The 21,069-nt window shown below is 43.6% G+C and overlaps 1 protein-coding gene across 3 annotated transcripts in view; it reads left to right on the top strand.

Annotated features, from left to right (window-relative positions):
* The window catches only part of MRM3 (mitochondrial rRNA methyltransferase 3), a 185,483-nt gene extending 164,739 nt beyond the window's left edge, over positions 1–20,744 (top strand). For all 3 annotated transcript variants that reach the window (XM_044054315.1, XM_044054316.1, XM_044054317.1), the window contains one exon: positions 18,812–20,744. In XM_044054315.1, the coding sequence (XP_043910250.1) occupies positions 18,812–19,353 (542 nt within the window). In that variant the 3' untranslated portion in view covers positions 19,354–20,744. The remainder of the gene's footprint in view (positions 1–18,811) is intronic.
* Positions 20,745–21,069: the final 325 nt, after the last annotated feature.

Here is a 21,069-nt window from a genome sequence, read left to right as displayed (position 1 = left end):
ATGCCCCATTACAGCATGATACTTTGTTTGGTACTAAAGCAGAAGAGGTACTGAAGAAAATGGAGGATAAAGTGAAATCCATGCAGAGACAGTTAATGATTTCTTACAGGTACAGCCACCCAGATTTAGCAGGAACTGGCCTTCTAAAAATTGGTCCTTTCCAGTGTCAGACAGACTACAAAGAGGCAGATACAGACGTGCCAGAGGCAGATCTCCGCCCCAAGGCTCATACAGGCCTAAACAATGGGGTGCTCCTACCTCCAAAAGTGGAGAAGACAAATCACAACCTTACAGGAAACAGTCCCAATGACTTCCTCTGCCAGACCCAAGCACTTTTCTTTTGATAGTCCCTTTAGGGGGAAAACTAGCACTTTTTTCATCAAGTTGGCAAATGGTCACCCAAGACAAATGGGTCTTGAACATAGTGTCCCAATGCTGCAGGTTCCAGTTTCACACCCTACCAAGGGCAAAAGGTATGCCAGACCTGCCACACAATCAGTGGGCGGAGGCACAAAACAAATTACAGCCCTCATGGTCATGAGGGCCATTCAACAAGTACCACAACAGAGCAGGGGCAAGGATTTTACTCCAGACTTTTCTTAGTGCCCAGAAAGGACAAAGCCTGGAGACCAATACTGGACCTGGCTATATTAAACACATTTCTGGAGGTTCCAAAATTCAAGATGTTGACTGTACAGCAGCTACTGCCCATGCTGGGCAAGAAGGCTTAGATCGTAACTTTGGACCTAAAAGAGGCATAAATGCATGTCCCAATCAGACAATCTTGCAGAAGATACCTCAGATTCATAGCTGGCTCAATGCATTACCAATTCTCTGCACTGCCCTTTGGCTTATCTACTGCGCCCAGGGTCTTCACAAAATGCCTAGCACCAGTAATTGCATTTTGCAGACAAAGAGGAATTCAAATATATCCATACTTGGACGACTGCCTTATTCAAGCAGAGAACAAAGACATTCTTCTAAAGCATCTGGCGTTTGTAAAAATATTACTAATTTGCCTAGGGTACACAGTAAACGAAAATAAATCAAAACTAGTACCCTCTCAAGAGATGATATTTTTGGGTGCAAGCTTAAAGGGTCTGCCATTCACTTTGCCCATGGCCAGCCAGACACTGACAACAGATGCATCAGATTATGCCTGGGGGGCCCATATGGCAGGAAAATGTATTCAGGGCGCATGGCCTGCAAACCAGATGCATCTTCACATCAATCAAAAAGAGATGCTAGCTGTTCAAAATGCCGTGACAGCTTTCAAGGATCTACTTCAACCAGGACAGCTACTGATAAAGACAGACAATACTATGGTCATGTGGTACATAAACAAGCAGGGAGGTACACATTTCTACCCCCTCTGCAGACAAGCAGTGACCTTATGGGACACAGCATTGGCTTATCAAGTTCACCTGCAAGCACAATTCCTGCCAGGAAAAACAAATACTCTGGCAGACGAACTAAGCAGAAACCTCATGGATCCCCATGAGTGGAAACTGGATCCACAAGTCTTCAGCATGATAACAAGGAAATGGGGATGCCCAGACATAGATCTGTTTGCCTCCCCTCACAACTGCCAATTACAGAGATTTTGCACAAGGATTTATCACAAACAAGCATGGAGAGTGGACGCCCTATCCTTCAGCATGGAAAATCTAACAGTATATGCCTTTCCTCCACTGCCTCTCCTTCCCAGGTTACTCCTAAAGGTCAGACAAGAGAAGCTAAAAATGATACTGATTGCACCAGATTGGCCACGCCAACACTGGTACCCAATCCTAAAGAACTTGTCTCAAGGTCCAGCATGGATATTGCCTCAGACTTCTCACTTGCTGACCCAACAAAACAATCAGATCCTGCACAGCCAACTCAGGACCTTAAATCTGGCAGCATGGCAGATAATGTAGCCATTCTGAACACGCCTCTTTCAAAAGCTGTTATGGATGTTATCTTGGAGGCCAGGAGGCCCAGTACCCGAAAATCTTATGCAGAAAAATGGAAGAGATTCTGTGCTTGGAACCAGGAACAAGACATTGACACGTATGTACCAAATATCCCTCAGATTTTACAATACCTAACTGAGATGTTGGACAAAGGCCTTTCCTTTTCATCAATTAAGATGCATGCCTCTGCCATTTCAGCCCATTACAATATGGAACCACCTATCTTTTCTCATCCTTTAATAAGGCAGTACCTCAGAGGGGCCAAAAACATCAGGCCTCCAAGGAGAGCACCATTTCCTGCATGGGACCTCAATTATGTCTTGGAAAAACTCACACTGCCTCCTTTTGAGCCAGCCACAACAGCTGATATAAAATTCTTATCCTGGAAAACGGCTCTGCTCCTAGCAATAATCTCTGCAAGATGAGTCTCGGAGTTACAAGCACTCATGGCTGTGGAACCTTTTATCATTTTTCATCCAGGCAGGGTTTCTCTGAGAACAAACCCTACATTTATGCCTAAGGTGGTGTCCAGTGTGACTCTCAACCAAACCATTCACTTGCCTACCTTTTATCCAAACCCGCAGAACAAGGGTGAGAAAATTCTGCTTTCTTTGGACATACACAGGCAGCTACGCTTCTACTTGGACAGAACGAAAGCTTTCAGGAAGACTGAGCAACTATTAGTGTCATATGCTGCAGGATCACAAGGAAAGGCCGTCTCAAAACAGACTATTTTTAAATGGATAGGCCATTGCATCCGTTTCTGCTATTCTCAGCATGGCAAATCAGTGCCTAAGGGCATTAGGTCTCATTCTACCAGAGCAGCAGCCACTTCAGCAGCCTTCCTCAGAGGAGTCCCAACCAAAGACATCTTAGAGGCTGCAACTTGGAGTTCAGTGCACACTTTTACAAAGCACTACCACTTGCCTCTTTACTCTAAATCCATAGCAGGCTTTGCCACTGCAGTTCTGCAGGGTCTCATAGCCTCTCCTAATCCTGTTTAGCCCAGCCTCCCATCCTCAGCTTTGGGATTCAACCCAAGAGTAATGACTGCAACAATGAAACACGATAAATATAGTATAGTTGTGTACACTTACCATAAATGTAGATGTTTGAGTGTATTCACTGTTGCAGTCCAGGTTACCCTCCCACCACCCCCCTTTCTTTTGCTGGAGTTTATCTGTACTTCTCTATTCTGTACAACCTATGTGGTGTATTTGCTTGTAGATGAAGGAAATGTTTCTTTACTGCATGTATGTTTATTGGCATAATATTTTTAGCCTACCCTTTTGGGGACACCTGACATCTGGGGTAAGAAAAACTGAAGAAAATGGCATCGGCTGCATCTTTTATACTCTGGCGCACTGATGTCAGGGTAGAGGTGACAGCAGCCAACGGTGGACGGGACTTTGGAATTTAGGCCGACTGCGGGTAGCCTGCCAGCAGGATAACCCAAGAGTAATGACTGCAACAGTGAATACACTCGAACATCTACATTTATGGTAGGTACACAACTGTACTTTGGCTTCACAAAAGAAAAGTGCAGGGGATAATTACATTTGCATCACTTTTGCTATCTTAACTTAGTATAAAAACATACTAAACCTACAACTTTTGGAATGTGACAACCATTGCAGTTGAGCCTAATAACGAGTGTGGTGAAAAAGATTTGGAATATGTCGAAAGTAGGAGAAAGCAGGGAGGTTGATTAGGATGATGACAGTTAAATACACACATGCATGCCCACACCCCATCTGAGTGTATATAATTGTGTTCATCTGTATACATGCATATTATATATACCACCACATATGTACATGCACATCCATATGTCAGTGCACCTGTAACTACTTAAAAAATATCTATTGCATATTTTTCTCTAGATGTATCCACACTTTACTGCATCTCCACATATAGTATTATACATGCTACATACATGTTTACACACACACACACACAGATATGTCTGTGTGCATGTTTATGTGTAGACACGTATATACAGTTTCTCAAAATTTCCATTTTGGTTCCTTTTTATTTAAAGGACATGAAGTGCATACACAGGCATATAATCTATTTCTTTGTTACACATACACACACACGTTTTTTACATACATGTAAGATGTGTGTGCTACACACATGTACTTATATAAATGTGTGTGTGTATATGTTTACACACACACACACACACATACACATATATAATCCTATAGATATATAGATAGATCTAGATGTATACATGCACTCACAGTCAGTGTATTTAAACACAGCTAAGTACTTACGATTTCCTTTTCTTAATGTTTTACTGCAAGGGCACATAAGTGTATGTTAAAGTAAGTTCAGCTGTATATTATGGTTGCCATCAATGGTCACATTTCGTTTTTGGACTAGAAAATGTTCATGCACTCTACCACTGCAAGGACTGACTCAGTCAGTGGGAATCTCTTACCATGGATCTATGTGTACCAGATATGCATCCCACTCTGGAAAGATGTCTCAGAAAAGCATAAAAAACTTTTTATGAACAGTATCACTGCACCTAGTTGATAGGGTTGCCACCTGCCTTTCCTTCTGCAGTTCTGTCCTTTGGGGAGGTCTTGAAAGTGGTAAATGTGTTGATACTTTACAAGAAGAAAAATATTTTCTTACTTTTCTCTAAATGTCACAGAAATCTTTAATGTTACATTTATCTTAACATATAAACTATTATAAGCAATCAACATTTAAAGCTTAGCATTTCAGTACTGTGATGCTGCTTATGTAATTTTTTCAGAAGAGGTTGCAACTACCTTTACTTTAAACCCTTGACTGATCTAATCAGCTTTGTTTTGCTGTGAAAGGAGAGTGTTCAGATGTTCATCGTGTTACCCTGCTGCAGTCATCACACTTGGGTTATCCTGTCATCAGGCGGTCCCGCAGTCGGCCGGAATTCCAAAGTCTTGGTCCGGCGTCGGTTGCTGTCGCCTCTTCCCTGATGTCAGTGCACCAGGGGTATATATAATGCAACCGACGCCATTTTCTTCAGTCTTTCTTGCAGCGCGGTGCCCGAAGCAGAAGCAGTTCGCAAGTGCCGGTCGGCCGACTCCTGAGATTTTCAAATTCGAATTTCAGACCAAAGTCTTCTATAATGCCAAGTACCCCGTTGGGGAAACTTTTCTTGCCTCAGACCGATGTCAGAAAGTTAACAATTGTATTTCTTGTGGGAAGCAAATACCTCATAAGGATTTTCATTCTTATTGCATACCTTGCCTAGGCCCAGACCACAACGTCACTACTTGTTGGTTTTGTGCTAGGTTTAATAAGCGTACTATTAAAAGATGCTTTGATTTTGCACGACACTACTTCGGTAGAAAATTTAACTACACCATGCCATCAGAGCAACCGACTACCGGCGTGCACAAAAAACGCAGGGATAAGGACAGACAGCCCATGCCTAAGCCAGATTCCGAGGCTTCGGCTGATCCTGTCTCCGGTTCTCCGGTCTTCAGTGAGGCTCCGACGCAGCCCTGGAACCTGAGACCGCTACGGAAATTTTGATGGAATGTACCAGGCTGACACAGCCTTTTACTACAGGCCCTTCCGACGACCTTGCTACAAAAGACATCGGTGCTTCAGAAACGCCATCGGTTTCTGAAGGCGTTTTTATACCGACTCTCACCATTAAAACGTTTTCTAAGTCGAAGACTCCTTCTAAATCTAAAAGGACTGCACTTCAGTCTCCTGTTCAAGGCCCCATGCCTAGGAAACAGATGCTCAAAATGGCTGAAGATTTGATTTCTTTAACCAGGGGTTCCCAGCCCCCTCCTGACAAAAGGCCTAGACAAGAGGAAGATTATGCATCCTGTGAGCAAGTGTCCATTTCCTCAGACTCCTCTGAGGACCAAGACTACTCCTTCTCTCCTTATGAAGATTCTGATGCTGAGGACTCTATTCCCTCAGCTTCTCCTCCTGAAGACTACTCCTTTGGGGAAACTTTACACACTATGAGGGAACATTTTCACTGGGAAGGTCAGGACTACTCTGATTCAAAGAAAAGGCTCAGAGAGTTTCTTTTACTCCCCCAACACAGACCACTTGCCATCCCACCAGTTTTGGACATTGTGGATGATGTCTGTTTAGAATCCAGTTTCAACCCAGACTCTCTACCTCCTGCTCCGGCTAAGCCTGACAGATACTATAGAGTGCCTGATTCCCACAAATTTCTTTACAAAAGCCCTGCAGCTGACCCAGAGACTATCTCCCAGGGTCCCAAGGGGGCTAAGGCTTCTATGGCTAAAAACCCAGTACTTTCTGAGAGGGATTCCAGAGCACAAGACAGGTGGGGGAAAAAGGTTTACACCTCAGCCACACTAGCTATGAGGGCACTGAATTGTCAATTTCACATGCTTAAGTATCTGCAATTTCTAATCTCTCAGTTAAAGCAAAGAATAACCTCTCTCCCTCAACAATCTGAATTGAAAGAAGTACAGGATCTGTTGCACGCCACTGAGCAGGTGGGCAAACATACATTACAATGTGGTTTTGATTCTTTGGAGGCCTCCTGCAGAGCAGCTGTCACTGGGTCTGTTATACGTAGGCATGCTTGGTTAAAGGAACAAACTCTGCCTGATCATGTTAAAGCAAAATTACTAGATGCTCCCTTACAACAGGATGTTCTTTTTGGAGTTAAAGCAGAAGAAGTTTTAAAGAAAATGGAAGATAAGGCAAAATCTACGCAGACAGTCAAAGATTTCCTACAAGTACAACCCCCTCGCTTCAGCAGAAACTGGCCAACAAAACATTGGTCCTTTCCAGCCACTGACAGACCACAGAGGGGTAAATACAGACGTCCAAGGGGCAGAGGACAACCACAAGCCCAGTATAAACCTCGCCAATGGGGCACTACAACACAGAAGGGAGGAGAAGACAGGTCCCAAACTACCAGAAGGCAAACTCTCAATGACTTGCACCTCATCTGGCCAAGCAATACTCTCTTGGCAGCCCCCTTGGGAGGAAAACTCGCACTTTTTTCAGACAACTGGCACATTGTCACAAAGGACAAATGAGTCCTAGACATAATTTTACGAGGATACAGATTCCACTTTCACACATTGCCAATGAAAAGAGGAATGCCAAACCTGCCACAAAATCAATGGGCAGAGGCACAAAAACAAATTACAGCTGTCATGGACATGAGCCATTCAACTGGTACCTACTCGAGAGCAAGGCCAAGGATTTTACTCAAGACTCTTTCTAGTGCCCAGAAAGGACAATGCCTGTAGACCAATTCTGGACCTTTCAATTCTAAACACTTACTACAAGTACCCAAATTCAAGATGCTAACACTACAGCAGCTACTTCCCACATTGGGCAAGGAAGCATGGCTAGTAACGTTGGACCTCAAGGAGGCATACTTGCATGTCCCTATCAGACAAAGTTGCAGAAGATACCTCCATTTCATTGCAGGTTCAACCCATTACCAATTCTCTGCACTGCCCTTTGGCTTATCTACTGCACCCAGAGTTTTCACAAAATGCCTGGCACCAGTAATTGCATACTGCAGACAAGGAGGAATTCAAATATATCCATACCTGGACGACTGCCTCATCCAAGCAGAAAGTAAAGACATTCTCTTACATCATCTGGCCTTTGTAAAGCATCTACTAAACTGCCTGGGGTACACAGTAAATGAAAAGAAGTCAAAACTAGCACCCTCACAAACAATGACATTCCTGGGTGCCAGCTTGAACACAACGGCCCAGAAGGAGTATCTTACGCCAGACAAGCAACTACAACTGACTCAATATTTCACGACAATGGCAACAAAGACCCAATTAACTGCAAGAAAAATTCTGCAGGCTTTGGGCTTCATGGCATCTTGCATACTAATAATACCATTTGCAAAGCTGCATATGAGGAAATTACAGTGGTACCTAAAAAGCGTATGGTCTCAACACAGCCACAGCTTGGACACAATATCTCTCATTCCCTGCCTACAACATGAATTTCTATGGTGGTCACAGGCATGTCACCTCATCAAGGGTCAGCCTTTCACCTTGCCCCCAGCCAGGCAAACTATCACAACAGATGCTTCAGACTACGCCTGGGGGGCACACATGCCAGGACAATGCATTCAAGGCTTATGGACTGCAGATCAAAGAAATCTGCACATAAATCAAAAAGAGATGCTAGCTGTACAGAAAGCTCTGACGGCCTTCAAGGATCTATTACATCCAGGACAACTTGCAATAAAGACGGACAATACCACAGTAATGTGGTACATAAACTAACAAGGGGGTACACATTCCTACCCTCTATGCAGGCAAGCAATGATCTTATGGAACACAGCTCTGGCCTACCAAGTCCAGTTACAAGCTTAATTCCTGCCAGGACAGAAGAACACATTGGCAGACGACCTCAGCAGAAACATCAAGGATCCCCACGAGTGGAAACTAGATCCACAAATATTTGCAATGATAACTCAAGAATGGGGCCTTCCAGACATAGACCTGTTTGCCAGTCCTCATAACTATCCACTCTCAAAATTTTGTACAAGGACATTTCACCATCAAGCTTGGAAAGTGGACGCTCTGTCTTTCAGTTGGAAAAACCTGACAGTATATGCCTTCCCTCCATTGCCTCTTCTCACAAAGGTTCTTTTGAAAGTCAAAAAGAAGAGACCATGACTGATTCTCATAGCCCCAGACTGGCCACGCCAGCACTGGTATCCGCTATTGAAAAATATGGCCCACAGCCCACCATGGATATTGCCTCAAATCCCCCATTTGCTCACACAACAAAACAATCAGATTCTTCACAGCCAGCTCAAAACTTCAAATCCGGTTGCATGGCATATCAACTAAACATCCAACCAGCTCCTCTTTCACAAGCAGTTCTGGATGTTATTCTGGAAGCCAGGAGGCCAAGCACCAGGAAGGCTATTCGGACAAATGGAAAAGATTTTGTGCCTGGAACCAAGCTAAAGGCCAAGACACAATTCAGCCTCACATGCCTCACATTCTACAGTATTTAGCTGAGATGTTGCACAAGGGACTTTCCTTTTCCTCAATTAAAATCCATGCTTCAGCTATTTCAGCTCACTACAACACGGATCCACCTGTATTTTCACATCCTCTTCCAAGGCAGTTCCTCAGAGGGGAAAAAAACATTAGACCACCCAGGAGAGCTCCTACACCAACATGGGACCTCAATTTTGTTCTGGAAAAACTAACGCTACCTCCCTTTGAACCAGCTTTCTCTGCAGATCTTCAGTTCCGATCATGGAAGACTGCCCTACTCCTAGCAATAACTTCAGCTAGAAGAGTCTCAGAGCTACAGGCACTAATGGCAGAGGAACCTTTCCTCATTTTTCATCAAGACAGAGTTTCTCTACGAACTAATCCTTCCTTTATGCCTAAGGTGGTTTCCAGTGTAGCTTTAAATCAAACTATCCACTTACCCACCTTCTTCCCCAATCCACAGAACAAAGGTGAGAGACTCCTGCATTCCTTGGACATTCACAGGCAGCTTCGTTACTACTTGGACAAAACTAAGGCTTTCAGAAAATCTGACTAGCTCTTTGTAGCCTATGCTACATCTTCTCAAGTGAGGGCTATATCAAAGCAAACCATTTCTAAATGGATAGGTCATTGCATATGTTTCTGCTATACCCACCATGGGAAACCAGTTCCAGCTACCATTAGATCCCACTCTGCCAGGGCAACAGCTACCTCTACAGCCTTTCTCAGGGGGGTTCCAACCAAGGAAATTTTAGAAGCTGCAACTTGGAGTTCAGTACACACCTTTACCAAACGCTATCACTTACCTCTTTACTCTAAGTCCAGGGCGGGCGTCGCCACTGCAGTTCTGCAGGGCCTTATAGCCTCCACTAACCCTCTATGATACCTCCCCCCTACCTTAGCTTTGGGATTCAACCCAAGTGTGATGACTGCAGCAGGGTAACATGATGAACATAGTACAGTTTTGTACCTACCATAAATGTAGATGTTCGAGTGTTCACCCTGCTGCAGCCCAGGTTACCCCCCCCCCCTCCATCCCCTCTGATCTACTGGCTAAATCTCTTCAATGCCTTACTGATGTATTTGCTTATAGCTGAAGGGATTTTGTGTTTGTGCAGTGGTTACTCCATTTGGTAGTAATTTCTGACCACCTTTTTGGGGGCACCTGACATCTGGGGCAAGAAAAACTGAAGAAAATGGCGTCGGTTGCATTATATATACCCCTGGCGCACTGACGTCAGGGAAGAGGCGACAGCAACCGACGCCGGACCAAGACTTTGGAATTCCGGCCGACTGCGGGACCGCCTGATGACAGGATAACCCAAGTGTGATTACTGCAGCAGGGTGAACACTCGAACATCTACATTTATGGTAGGTACAAAACTGTACTTTCTCCTCTTCTCTGCAGTAAAAATAGTGGAAAACAGTTCCACAGCTTTCTGTATTTTTTATAGCAGCTGCTGTGCTTCTGACATTAGCAAGATTAATTGCCCATCTAAGATTGACAGCAGTACCTGACAGGTTAAACTACAGATTTATTTGTGTCTGTGGTATGCCATGTAGGCGGAGATGAATTCCTCTGCAGAGTATGTGAAAAAAAAAGTAGGTGGGGGATGTCCTTCATGGATGCATCTGCAGTCATAACAACTGGGTTGTCCTGTCGTCAGGCAGCCCTTCAGTCGGCCGGATTCCAAAGTCCGGGTCCGGCTTCGGCTGATGTCGCACTTCACCCGACGTCATCTCTGTTGGTCTTCGGGTATAAAAGCATCAGCCGACGCCATTTTCTTCAGTCTTTCTTGCGGCGTGGCCAAGCAGAAGCTGTTCGCAAGTGCGGTCGGTCGGATCCAGAGATTACTTCTACCGAATACTACGAAGACTTCTAAAGCTAAGTACCCGTTGGGGTCTCTTTCTTGCCTCAGCCGATGTCAGAAAAAGTTAATAATTGTTTAACCTGTGGGAAACTAATACCTCATAAAGATTTCCACTCTTACTGCCTGCCTTGCTTAGGCCCAGCCACACGTAGCAACCTGTTCGCTTGTGCTTCTTTCAACCGACACGCTTAGACCTCGGTCGGAGTTTGAAGAACAGTTTTTCGGTTCTGATTTTCCGTACATTATGCCGTCGGATCCTCCGACTACCGATTCTGCCAAAAACGCAAAGAAAAGACCGACACTCGCGGTCCGCGGTTTCGGCGAAACCATGGTTAAGCAAACATGAGTGTCTCGGTTTCGCGAAACCGAGAAATCTGATCAAAATACAGCTGAATCTATCTCTACAACTGAGGTCCCTGCTAACACTCTTGAATCGGCCTCAGAAATTTTACCCACTACGGTGCTTACCACTGACTTATCAGACACCATTCCCTTGGATGTGTCTACCCCAGCACGTGGTGCTGCTAGGCCTCCAGCAGCCATGTCCATTAAGGCCTTTGCCAGGGCTAAAGCAGCCAAGACTACTAAAACAGTGCCTGTTAAACCCCTCAACCAGGCCCTCTTCCAGTTCTCAAATGCTTACTTTGGCAGAAGATTTAATTTCATTAATTAGAGGATCTCAATCTCACCCAGACAGGGCCTCTCAGCCCCCAGAGAAGAGACCTAGGGCAGAGCCCCATGAGCCAGTGTCCTCTGATGATTCTGCTGATGAATCAGACATAACTGACCAGCCAGAGGCTCCTTTCTCCAATTTTGAAGATTCTGATGCTGAAGAATCCATTCCAGCTGCTTCCCCACCAGAAGAATTCTCCTTTGGGGAAACCTTGCATGCCATGAGAACAGTTCAATGGCAGCAACAGGATTTTTCAGACTCCAGGAAAAGACTTAGGACCTTTTACACCTTCCACAGCACAGGCCCTTAGCTATACCTCCTGTTCTCTCTGTGGTGGATGATGCTTTCAATGATGTCTGCTCCGCTCCAGATTCTTTACCCCAGCCCTGCCAAACCAGACAGATTTTACAGGGTGCCAGATACTCATCACCACCTTTACAAGGCCCCTCTTGCAGACCCGAAACTATTTCCCAGGGTCCCAAGGCAGTAGCGACCATAGCTAAAAACCCTGTTCCTTCTGAAAGGGAAGCAGGCTCATTAGAGAGATGGGGTAAAAAGGTTTACACGGCAGCCACTCTCTCAGCTAGAGCTTTAAGCTGTCAGTGTCACATGATACAATACCAAGAGTTTATGCTTGATCAGTTAACTAAAAGCTAACCACTGATGAATCTCTTGATAAGAAATATGTATTAGAAATGGTAAATAACATACAGCAGGTTAGTAACCATTCTTTAAAATGTGGCTATGATGCACTGGAGGCTTCATTTAGATCAGCCATGACTGGCACTGTAATTAGAAGGCATGCATGGCTAAAGGAGCAAGCTTTACGGATCATGTTAAATCTAAATTGCTAGATGCTCCTATGGATAAAACAAGTTTGTTTGGTACACCTGCCCAGCAGGTTATGAAGAAAATGGAAGAAAAGGCAAAATCAGTCCAGACAGTTAAAGATTTCTTGCAGGTTCAACCCCAAGGTTTAGCAGGAACTGGCCTGCCAAGAATTGGTCCTTTCCTGACTCCACAAGACCTCAAAGGGGCAGGAATAGACGTTCCAGAGGCAGAAACCAATCCAGAGGAGGTGCCTACAGAGGACGACAGTGGCAAGGTAACAACAGGGACACAGACTCAACACCTGCCACTACATCAACACAGCCACAGTGACTTAATCCTAAACCCGCCTACCAGGGAACAAATAGCAGCTCCTCTAGGCGGAAAGCTAACCTTATTTTCAAAAAACTGGCACCACATAACAAAGGACAAGTGGATTTTACGAACCATAGATCAAGGTTACGGTTCCACTTCCACACTTTACCAGACAAAAGAGGAATGCCAAATCTACCTCCAAATCAAAAGACAGAGGCTCTACAACAGATAATGGAGTTAGCAAACATGAGAGCTGTGGAGAAAGTGCCAACAGCAGAGCAAGGAAAGGGGTTCTACTCCAGACTATTCCTAGTTCCAAGAAAGGAAAAAAGTTGGAGACCAATTCTAGACCTGTCCACCCTGAATACTTACATCATTGTCCCAAAATTCAAAATGCTGACCCTACAGCAACTTCTTCCCATGCTGGGCAAGGAGTGTTGGCTGGTAACTCTAGATCTCAAGGAGGCATACCTGCATGTCCCCATTCGACCAATCTGCAGAAGATACCTCAGATTTCTTGCAGGATCAGAGCACTATCAATTCTCAGCATTGCCCTTTGGCTTATCTACTGCATCCAGAGTATACACAAAATGCCTGGCAGCAGTCAGCGCCCATTGCAGACTACAGGGAATGCAAATTTACACATACCTGGCCGACTGCCTGATACAAGGAGACAACAAAAGCAAGCTGACAACAGATTTACAAAGGGTCATTTACTTGCTTCAAGCACTGGGATACACAGTCAATTTACAAAAGTCAAGACTGATACCATCCCAGACAAGGACTTTCCTGGGAGCGGAATTGGACACAGTAAGACAAATGGCATTCCTAACTACAGAAAAACAAAAAGAACTCCCTCTTTACTTCTTGGCACTAACAAAACTGAACAAGTTAACAGCAAGAAAGGTACTGCAGGCCTTGGGTTTCATGGCATCATGCATAATCTTGGTTCCATTTGCCAGACTACATATGAGAAAACTACAGTGGTACCTAAAGAATTTATGGTCCCAACACAGACACAGCCTAGAAACGGAAATCCCACTAATACCATGCTTAAAACAGGAGTTCCTATGGTGGGCTCAGGCATGCCAGTCAAACCCAGGCCTGCCCTTTCGCAAGGGTCAAGCAAGCCAGACTATCACAACAGATGCTTCAGACCTAGGATGGGGGGCGCATATGCTGGACAAATGCGTGCAAGGATTGTGGACACAGGACCAACTTCACCTGCACATCAACCTAAAAGAAATGCTGGCAGTAAAACTGGCAATCCAAAAGTTCAGACCATTTCTCAAGGAGGACCACTTGATGATAAGGACAGACAACACCACAGTCATGTGGTACATCAACAAACAGGGAGGCACTCATTCTTACCCCTATGCAGAATGACTTTGGAGCTGTGGACCCTGGCACTCAGCTACAACATCCAGTTACAAGCAATGTTTGTGCCAGGAAAAGAAAACTCTCTAGCAGATATGTTAAGCAGGACCACATCGGATGCCCACGAATGGCAGCTGCACCGGATATCTTCAAGACCATCTCGAAGAAATGGGGAATGCCTCAGATAGATCTATTCGCATCACCTCTCAATCACCAGCTCAAAAATTCTGCACAAGGACATTCCACCCACTAGCATGGAAAGTGGACTCGCTCTCCTTCAGCTGGAAAGGCCTAACAGCATATGCATTCCCACCTCTTCCCTTGATACACAGAGTACTACTAAAAATCAAGGAGGAGCGTCCAAGGATAATCCTGATAGCTCCAAACTGGCCAAGACAGCATTGGTACCCACTGCTGAGGAGCATGCCTCGGAACAATATGTGGCCAATACCCCTGATGCCTTTGATGCTAACTCAGAACAACTTCAGCACCATGCATTCAAACCTAAAAACGCTGCAACTGACTGCATGGAACATCACATAGCAGCTGCTAATACAGAACTTTCACAAAGAGTTAAAGACATTATTCTTGAAGCACGCAGGCCTTCAACTAGAAGGAATTATGCTGGGAAATGGAAAAGGTTTGTCATTTGGAGTTCTGAAAGAGGAAAAGATGTATCAAACATAGATATGCCTAACATTCTGGAGTATCTGGCCGAACTACTTCATTCAGGCCTGTCCTACTCCTCCATCAAGATTCATGCATCAGCTATTTCAGCAGAATACAGCTTTGATCCACCTGTTTTTCACACCCTTTGCTCAGGCAATTCCTCAGAGGAATCAAGAATGTAAAACCTCCAAGGAAACCACCATTGCCAGCTTGGGACTTGAACTTTGTGCTAGAAAAATTGACACTATCACCTTTTGAACCAGCAGCAACAGCAGACCTACAACACCTGTCATGGAAAACTGCTTTCCTACTGGCAATTACTTCAGCAAGGAGGGTTTCAGAACTACAGGCCTTAATGGCAGTGCAACCCTTTCTAATCTTCCACCAAGATAGAGTGTCCATGAGGACTAATCCTACATTTATGCCTAAGGTGGTATCCAGAGTGTCTTTAAACCAGGCAATCCACCTACCTACCTTCTTTCCCAACCCACAAAACAGAGGGGAAAGAATACTGCATACCTTGGATGTACATAGACAGCTACGCTACTACTTGGACAGAACAAAAAATAGCAGAAAGACTGACCAGCTCTTTGTAGCCTATGCAACAGGAAGGGAAGGAAAAGCTATTTCCAAACAGACAATCTCCAAATGGATAGGAAATTGCATACGATTCTGTTACTCCTTCCATGGAAAGCCAATTCCACAGAACATAAGACCTCATTCTACAAGGGCAACAGCCACTACCACAGCCTTCTTACGAGGAGTGGCTACCAAAGACATTATTGAGGTCGCTACTTGGACCTCCGTGCATACATTTGCCAAGCATTATAATTTACCTCTATATTCCAGATCCCGAGCAGGGTTTGCCACTGCTGTTCTGCAAGGGATCCTAAACACACCATAATATACCTTTATCCTCCTCCCCTAGTTGGCTATGGTATTCTACCCAGTTGTTATGACTGCAGATGCATCCATGAAGGACATAGTACAGTTTTGTACCTACCATAAATGTAGATGTCCGAATTGGATAGCATCTGCAGTCAGGATTACCCTCCCTCCTTCCCCTCTGTGGTACTCCTAGGGTGGTTACCCTTCTAATAGCTAGCTAGTGGGGGGATTTCTTTCATGGTGTATTTGTTTGTATTTATGTACATACATGCTTATTTTTGTGTTTATCTCTATCTTTTGGAAACATTGGCATCTATCCAAAATTTTTAGCCTTCTATAGGGCTTCTGGCATCTGGGGCAAGAAACACTGAAGAAAATGGCGTCGGCTGATGCTTTTATACCCGAAGACCAACAGAGATGACGTCGGGTGAAGTGCGACATCAGCCGGACCCGGACTTTGGAATCCGGCCGACTGAAGGGCTGCCTGACGACAGGACAACCCAGTTGTTATGACTGCAGATGCTATCCAATTCGGACATCTACATTTATGGTAGGTACAAAACTGTACTTTTCCCTTCCTATGACTCCAAGGAAAGTTTTAAAAAAGTACAGGCAGGTTACTGGTACCAGTACAATACTGGAACCATATTGTAGGGAGAAAAGAAACTTAAGGGTTGAGTTAAACTGTACGAGAGGGTGGAGTTTTCCTTTAACCATATAGCTAATGCCCAACAGTATTAAAGCTTTCTACTGTCACTATAGGACAGCTGAGTCCTGATGGTGCCCACCAAGGATTCTCTTAACCATGGTACCAGCCTAGGTTTTTGTCTCGGCTGCAGCCACTGGGAGTCGCCACCAGCTGGGAAGATGTACCACTCTGTTACCAGTGTATTACATAACATTTTGTAATAGTGTTCTGCATATGTCTCAATGTAGTGCTTTTCTTTAGAAGGATCTTGGAGATCTGACCTCTGAGGTTGTAGCACTGAGATTTGTGCCTTCTGGTGCTTTTGGCAGTGACAGCGGCTTGCCTCTTTCTGCAAGTTCTTTAGAAGATGGTGGAACTGACATTGGCTGCAGACCAGATTCTTTCTCTGATCTCCAGCTTGTGTTGAAAATCATTCTGTACATTTGCAAGTTGTTTGCCTGTGACCTGGAGATTGACATTCCTTTTCTCCTCATTTCCATGTGCAGCCTCTGATGTCAGAAGGATTGCTGGAGGCATAGGAGGCTTGCTTTGGGTTTGATTAAAGGTCAGTGGAGTTTACATGAGAAGTGTTACCACATTAATCTTCTCAAAGTGATGATTAAAGCTGCTGAGATACTTTAAGCACTTCTGACATCTGAATCTGTCCTAGTGTATGATAACTGAACCAGTAGTATGTTTGGGGGCAGGTACTCAAATCCCAATTCCTTTACAGGGAAGTGATCAGTAGTCAATTGGGCCACCAAGTGGAGATGTTTTTGGGTGGTAGGACATGTGTCGAGGGAATTGGATGTCCTTGCAATACCCTGAGTCGCAGCTTAAGCCCCACTACCCAAGCTTTAGCTTCATCATAAGAGGTGCTCAGTCTTCTTCAGAGTGAGCTATTCTTGCACTGAAGGCTTTAATTTGATGACATGCACCTGATTCTACTTAAATGTATACCTACTGAAATATCTTCTTTTCAATGGTTAACTCTTTGTAGAGAGAAAGAGAGACTGGAATTTTGTTAGATGCAGCCAGGAAGTTTTCTACTTGCTGAGCCTAGCTAAAGAAAATTCTCCATCTGCTTTGAAAAGTGCCCTCTTATTTCTCAGTCCATAAATCTTCATGTTTGTCTAGCCTGTCCAGGGCATCTTTTTTTAATTTAGACATCTATTCCACCATAAAAATACATGTGCCAGCCATGTAGTACTGTGACTCAGCACAGACTATTGAAATAGTTTCTGAAAGGAATCTTCAGTCTTTGGCCTACAATGAAGAATTCATGTCTTCCTTGTGACCTAAGTGTTTTGACAGACAGGCTTGTATGCCCGCTGTTTATGACTACAGAAAAGTTGGCTCAAAGTTTCTGTTCTGGAATGTGTTGTTCCTAATTGCCATCACCTTAGCCCTCCTGGTCTTTGAGCTTCTTTTTTTAAAGAAACTTAAGTATTCTGTTCTGTAAAGATGGATTGTTTTCAGGTGAATCCTCATCCCCCCCCCCCCCTTTGTTTGAACTACTGGACATCTTTTTTGCATGCTGACAAATGAGAATAATGTATTCTCCTATGGCTAAGTAATTACCGTTTGGTGCATTTCTGTCTTTCAGGTCCATATGCACAAGCAGACATTATCTGGTTCCCTTGCTGCTGGCAGGAAGTGTTTTGCATTTCCGAAACAGGCCTTGTGGCATCTGCACGTCTTTCAACAACAGAAGGCCCATTGGCCAGTACAGTGATAAACATTTCATCCAAAATATGGTTATCTCTAGTGAATGCTTCATTAATGTGTCCATAGTAGTCATGTCTGTCCTGGTCATGTGGTCATACAGATGTACTTTTATGTATCTAACAGATATGCAAGTACTCAGTTTATCAGTTGATATTTGAGAGGATTTTCTGTAGCGGGCACCTTTTTTTCTCCCTTTTTCCATTCCCATTATGTGGGAGGCTCTACTTGCTACATCAGAACATTAGGGCCCCCGTAAATAAACTTCAGTTTTCTATTTCTGCAGCCTCATGAGCAAGTATGATTTAATGCAGGGGCAGTTCCCTGCCAGTGAAGGCTGAAGAACTGGATGGCAGGGGTCATATACCTTGGAGCTAAAGAGGGTTTGTTGCATGCCCAGAGCATGAGAGCTGGAGCTTGCATTTTTAAGAGGTGACTTGAGAGAGAAGAAAAACAAAGTCCCATTTGCTCACACACTACAGAGGACCTCATTGAATATTTTGTAATACTCTTGAGTACTCACTTTTGTGTTACTCTCCTTTATCTGTCTTTTAGAGGACATAAACAGTAGAAGTAGCCTAGGCCTCCCTGGGCCCGAACAACTCCCCCACAACCATATTTAGTTCTTGTGCTCAGGTGAGAAGTGTATTGACAGGATACATTGCAAACATTTTTCCTAATGTGTAGGTACTGAAGTTGATATTGCAATACACAGTTCAGTGTAAGTAAGTTAGTTTGCCATCACCCTTTGGAAACTCAGAGCAGTTGTATAGCTTTTATTCAGTTATAAGAAACCAGAGCCTTAACAAAAGCTGTTTTTCTTTCAGGTTGTGTGGATGTTTGGGAGCCAAAGGTGCTTCGAGCTGGTATGGGGGCTCATTTTCGTATACCTTTGATTGCCAACCTTGAATGGGAAAGCATTCCAAACTACCTATCAACCAGCTGCAAGGTCTTTGCAGCTGACCATCATGGATTAGCTACACTAGATCAAGATGTGAGCTCTTCAGGCAGAGACAAAGATTATGGTTGGGTTTCAAGTCGGCAAAACCCTAAAGTGAACCAGTACAAAGAATGGAGTTCGTCAGATGATGACAGTGATCTAGAGGAGAGAAAACCCACAGCTAAATTTCACTTGCCTGATGTTGGCATTCAGTGTTACCATGATTTGTGGGCCCAGGGTCAGACTGCAGTTGTAATAGGTGGAGAAGCACACGGACTGAGCATGGAGGCTCTTGAACTGGCTGAAAGCACAGCTGGACAAAGACTGTACATCCCTTTAGTACCTGGAATGGACAGTTTAAACTCTGGAATGGCGGCCAGTATTTTGCTCTTTGAAGCAAAGAGGCAACTAACTTTGTTAAAGAAATAAATAGATTCTGTTTCTTGTAACTGTAAATGCGTCCTTGTCTAAAAGACCACATACTCAAAGAGCACAAGCAGGAACACATTGAGAGTGGACAGTGGCATTTTTTTGCAGTATATCATTGATATCCAGTAAAGCTCACTAGGTATATTTTAATTTATTTAAGGGTACTCAGAGCAGTGGATGTTTATAAACCTAGCAGTGGTTTTCCATTCTGTAAGTAAAAGTGGTGGGAGACAAACCAAATAAGCTAGGTGCAACACATTCTTATAATCTCTTGGTCAGAGTGTCAGGTCAGCCCAGCTTATTAATTCTGGAATTCGGTAGATGAATAATTTTGAAGTTTTGTTTTTTGGCTTGTTAAGAACCTTCATATTATGCAGATGCCTTGGATTTTTGGAGCAAACTACAATGTGGCTGATAATGTTTTCTATCTTTGCGTCCCATACTATGTCTTGTTATTGGTGAGAGATATTACATAGGCAAGAGCATTGTCAGAGTCTTCAAAGCTGGAGTTTGAATATTCTGTGGCTGTAACAGAAGCATCAACTTTAAAAATTGCATCAGTTACATTTTTTCCAGTTTCGACACAGTCCAAGTACACAAAGGAAAAAATGTACCTTGGGTATGACAGGTGATATTTACATTTGCAAGAGAATGATAAACTGTTGGCTTTAGGGAGTGCATTGGTGATGAAGATTTCTGATGGCATAATTGTCTTTCTGCAGCACTGGGTTTAGTGTTTTGTGAGCAGCTTATGGAAAAGTAGTCTTATTAGTAATCTGTACAGACTGTAAGAATTAAAGATGCCAGAATAGTGTTTAATCCAGGATTTAATCATTTATATTTTACTTCTATAAACTTGATAGCCCAATGTTTTAGGAATAAGCAACACATTCCTTTGTGTTGAGATTTCAAAGCTGTTACTTGGTAAAATCTGTCTGCTAGTAATTATAACCAGAAACCTACAGTAAAGCTAAAGAAAGTATTGCACGGATATTTTATTAAAATTGCATGTGTCTGTTATCTATATGATGTGATGTGTGCAGGGTTATCTGATGTCTGGCTTACATTTACTTCTTGACAGTGAGATTGTTTACTGACGCATTGTAGCATGCTTTGGTACAACCTATTTTACTTTGTTTTTGTTTGCCAGCTGACAATAGACGGAAACATTCAGACCTTATTTTGTATGAAGATTATGTCTGGTGTAATTGGGCACCATATCCCTCTTAGCTTATAGGGATGTTATTTAAGAAATAGTTAACCTGCCATACTTTCTCTTATTTTGTAAACTGCACTAGGCCCATTACCAAAGCAATGTTTGTTTTAAAGCTTTCTGTTGTAACAGCTGCTCAGGAATATTTTCTTCTGCTGTAAAACATATTTAACACTCACTGAATGCAGTTTATAATTTGTTTAATGCAATCACCATGATCTTGTATATGTACTATTTTGATTTGTTACAAATCTGTTGTAATAATGATATTTTTATTTGATTGTGTACCTGAAAGGTTTTGCATCAGGATAAGTGGTTTCAAAAGTTTCAATGTGTAACTACTGTACAGGTAGACAGCTGGTGGCTAATGAAAGCACTCAGGAGCAGTTAAGACTGAGCTGTAATGGCACTTTTTAGGGGTGACCTGTGAACACTGCCCTAGTTAAGACACTTAGTCTCAGTCAGTATGCAAGTAGAGACTGGGAGAATCGAATCCAAGACTG

The sequence above is a fragment of the Protopterus annectens genome, chromosome 13.part0 (assembly GCF_019279795.1).
Source record: "Protopterus annectens isolate FY-2018-M chromosome 13.part0, PAN1.0, whole genome shotgun sequence".
Lineage (NCBI taxonomy): Eukaryota > Metazoa > Chordata > Ceratodontiformes > Protopteridae > Protopterus > Protopterus annectens.
Note: the sequence above shows the minus strand (reverse complement) of the source record. Positions and strands in the feature narration are given on the sequence as shown.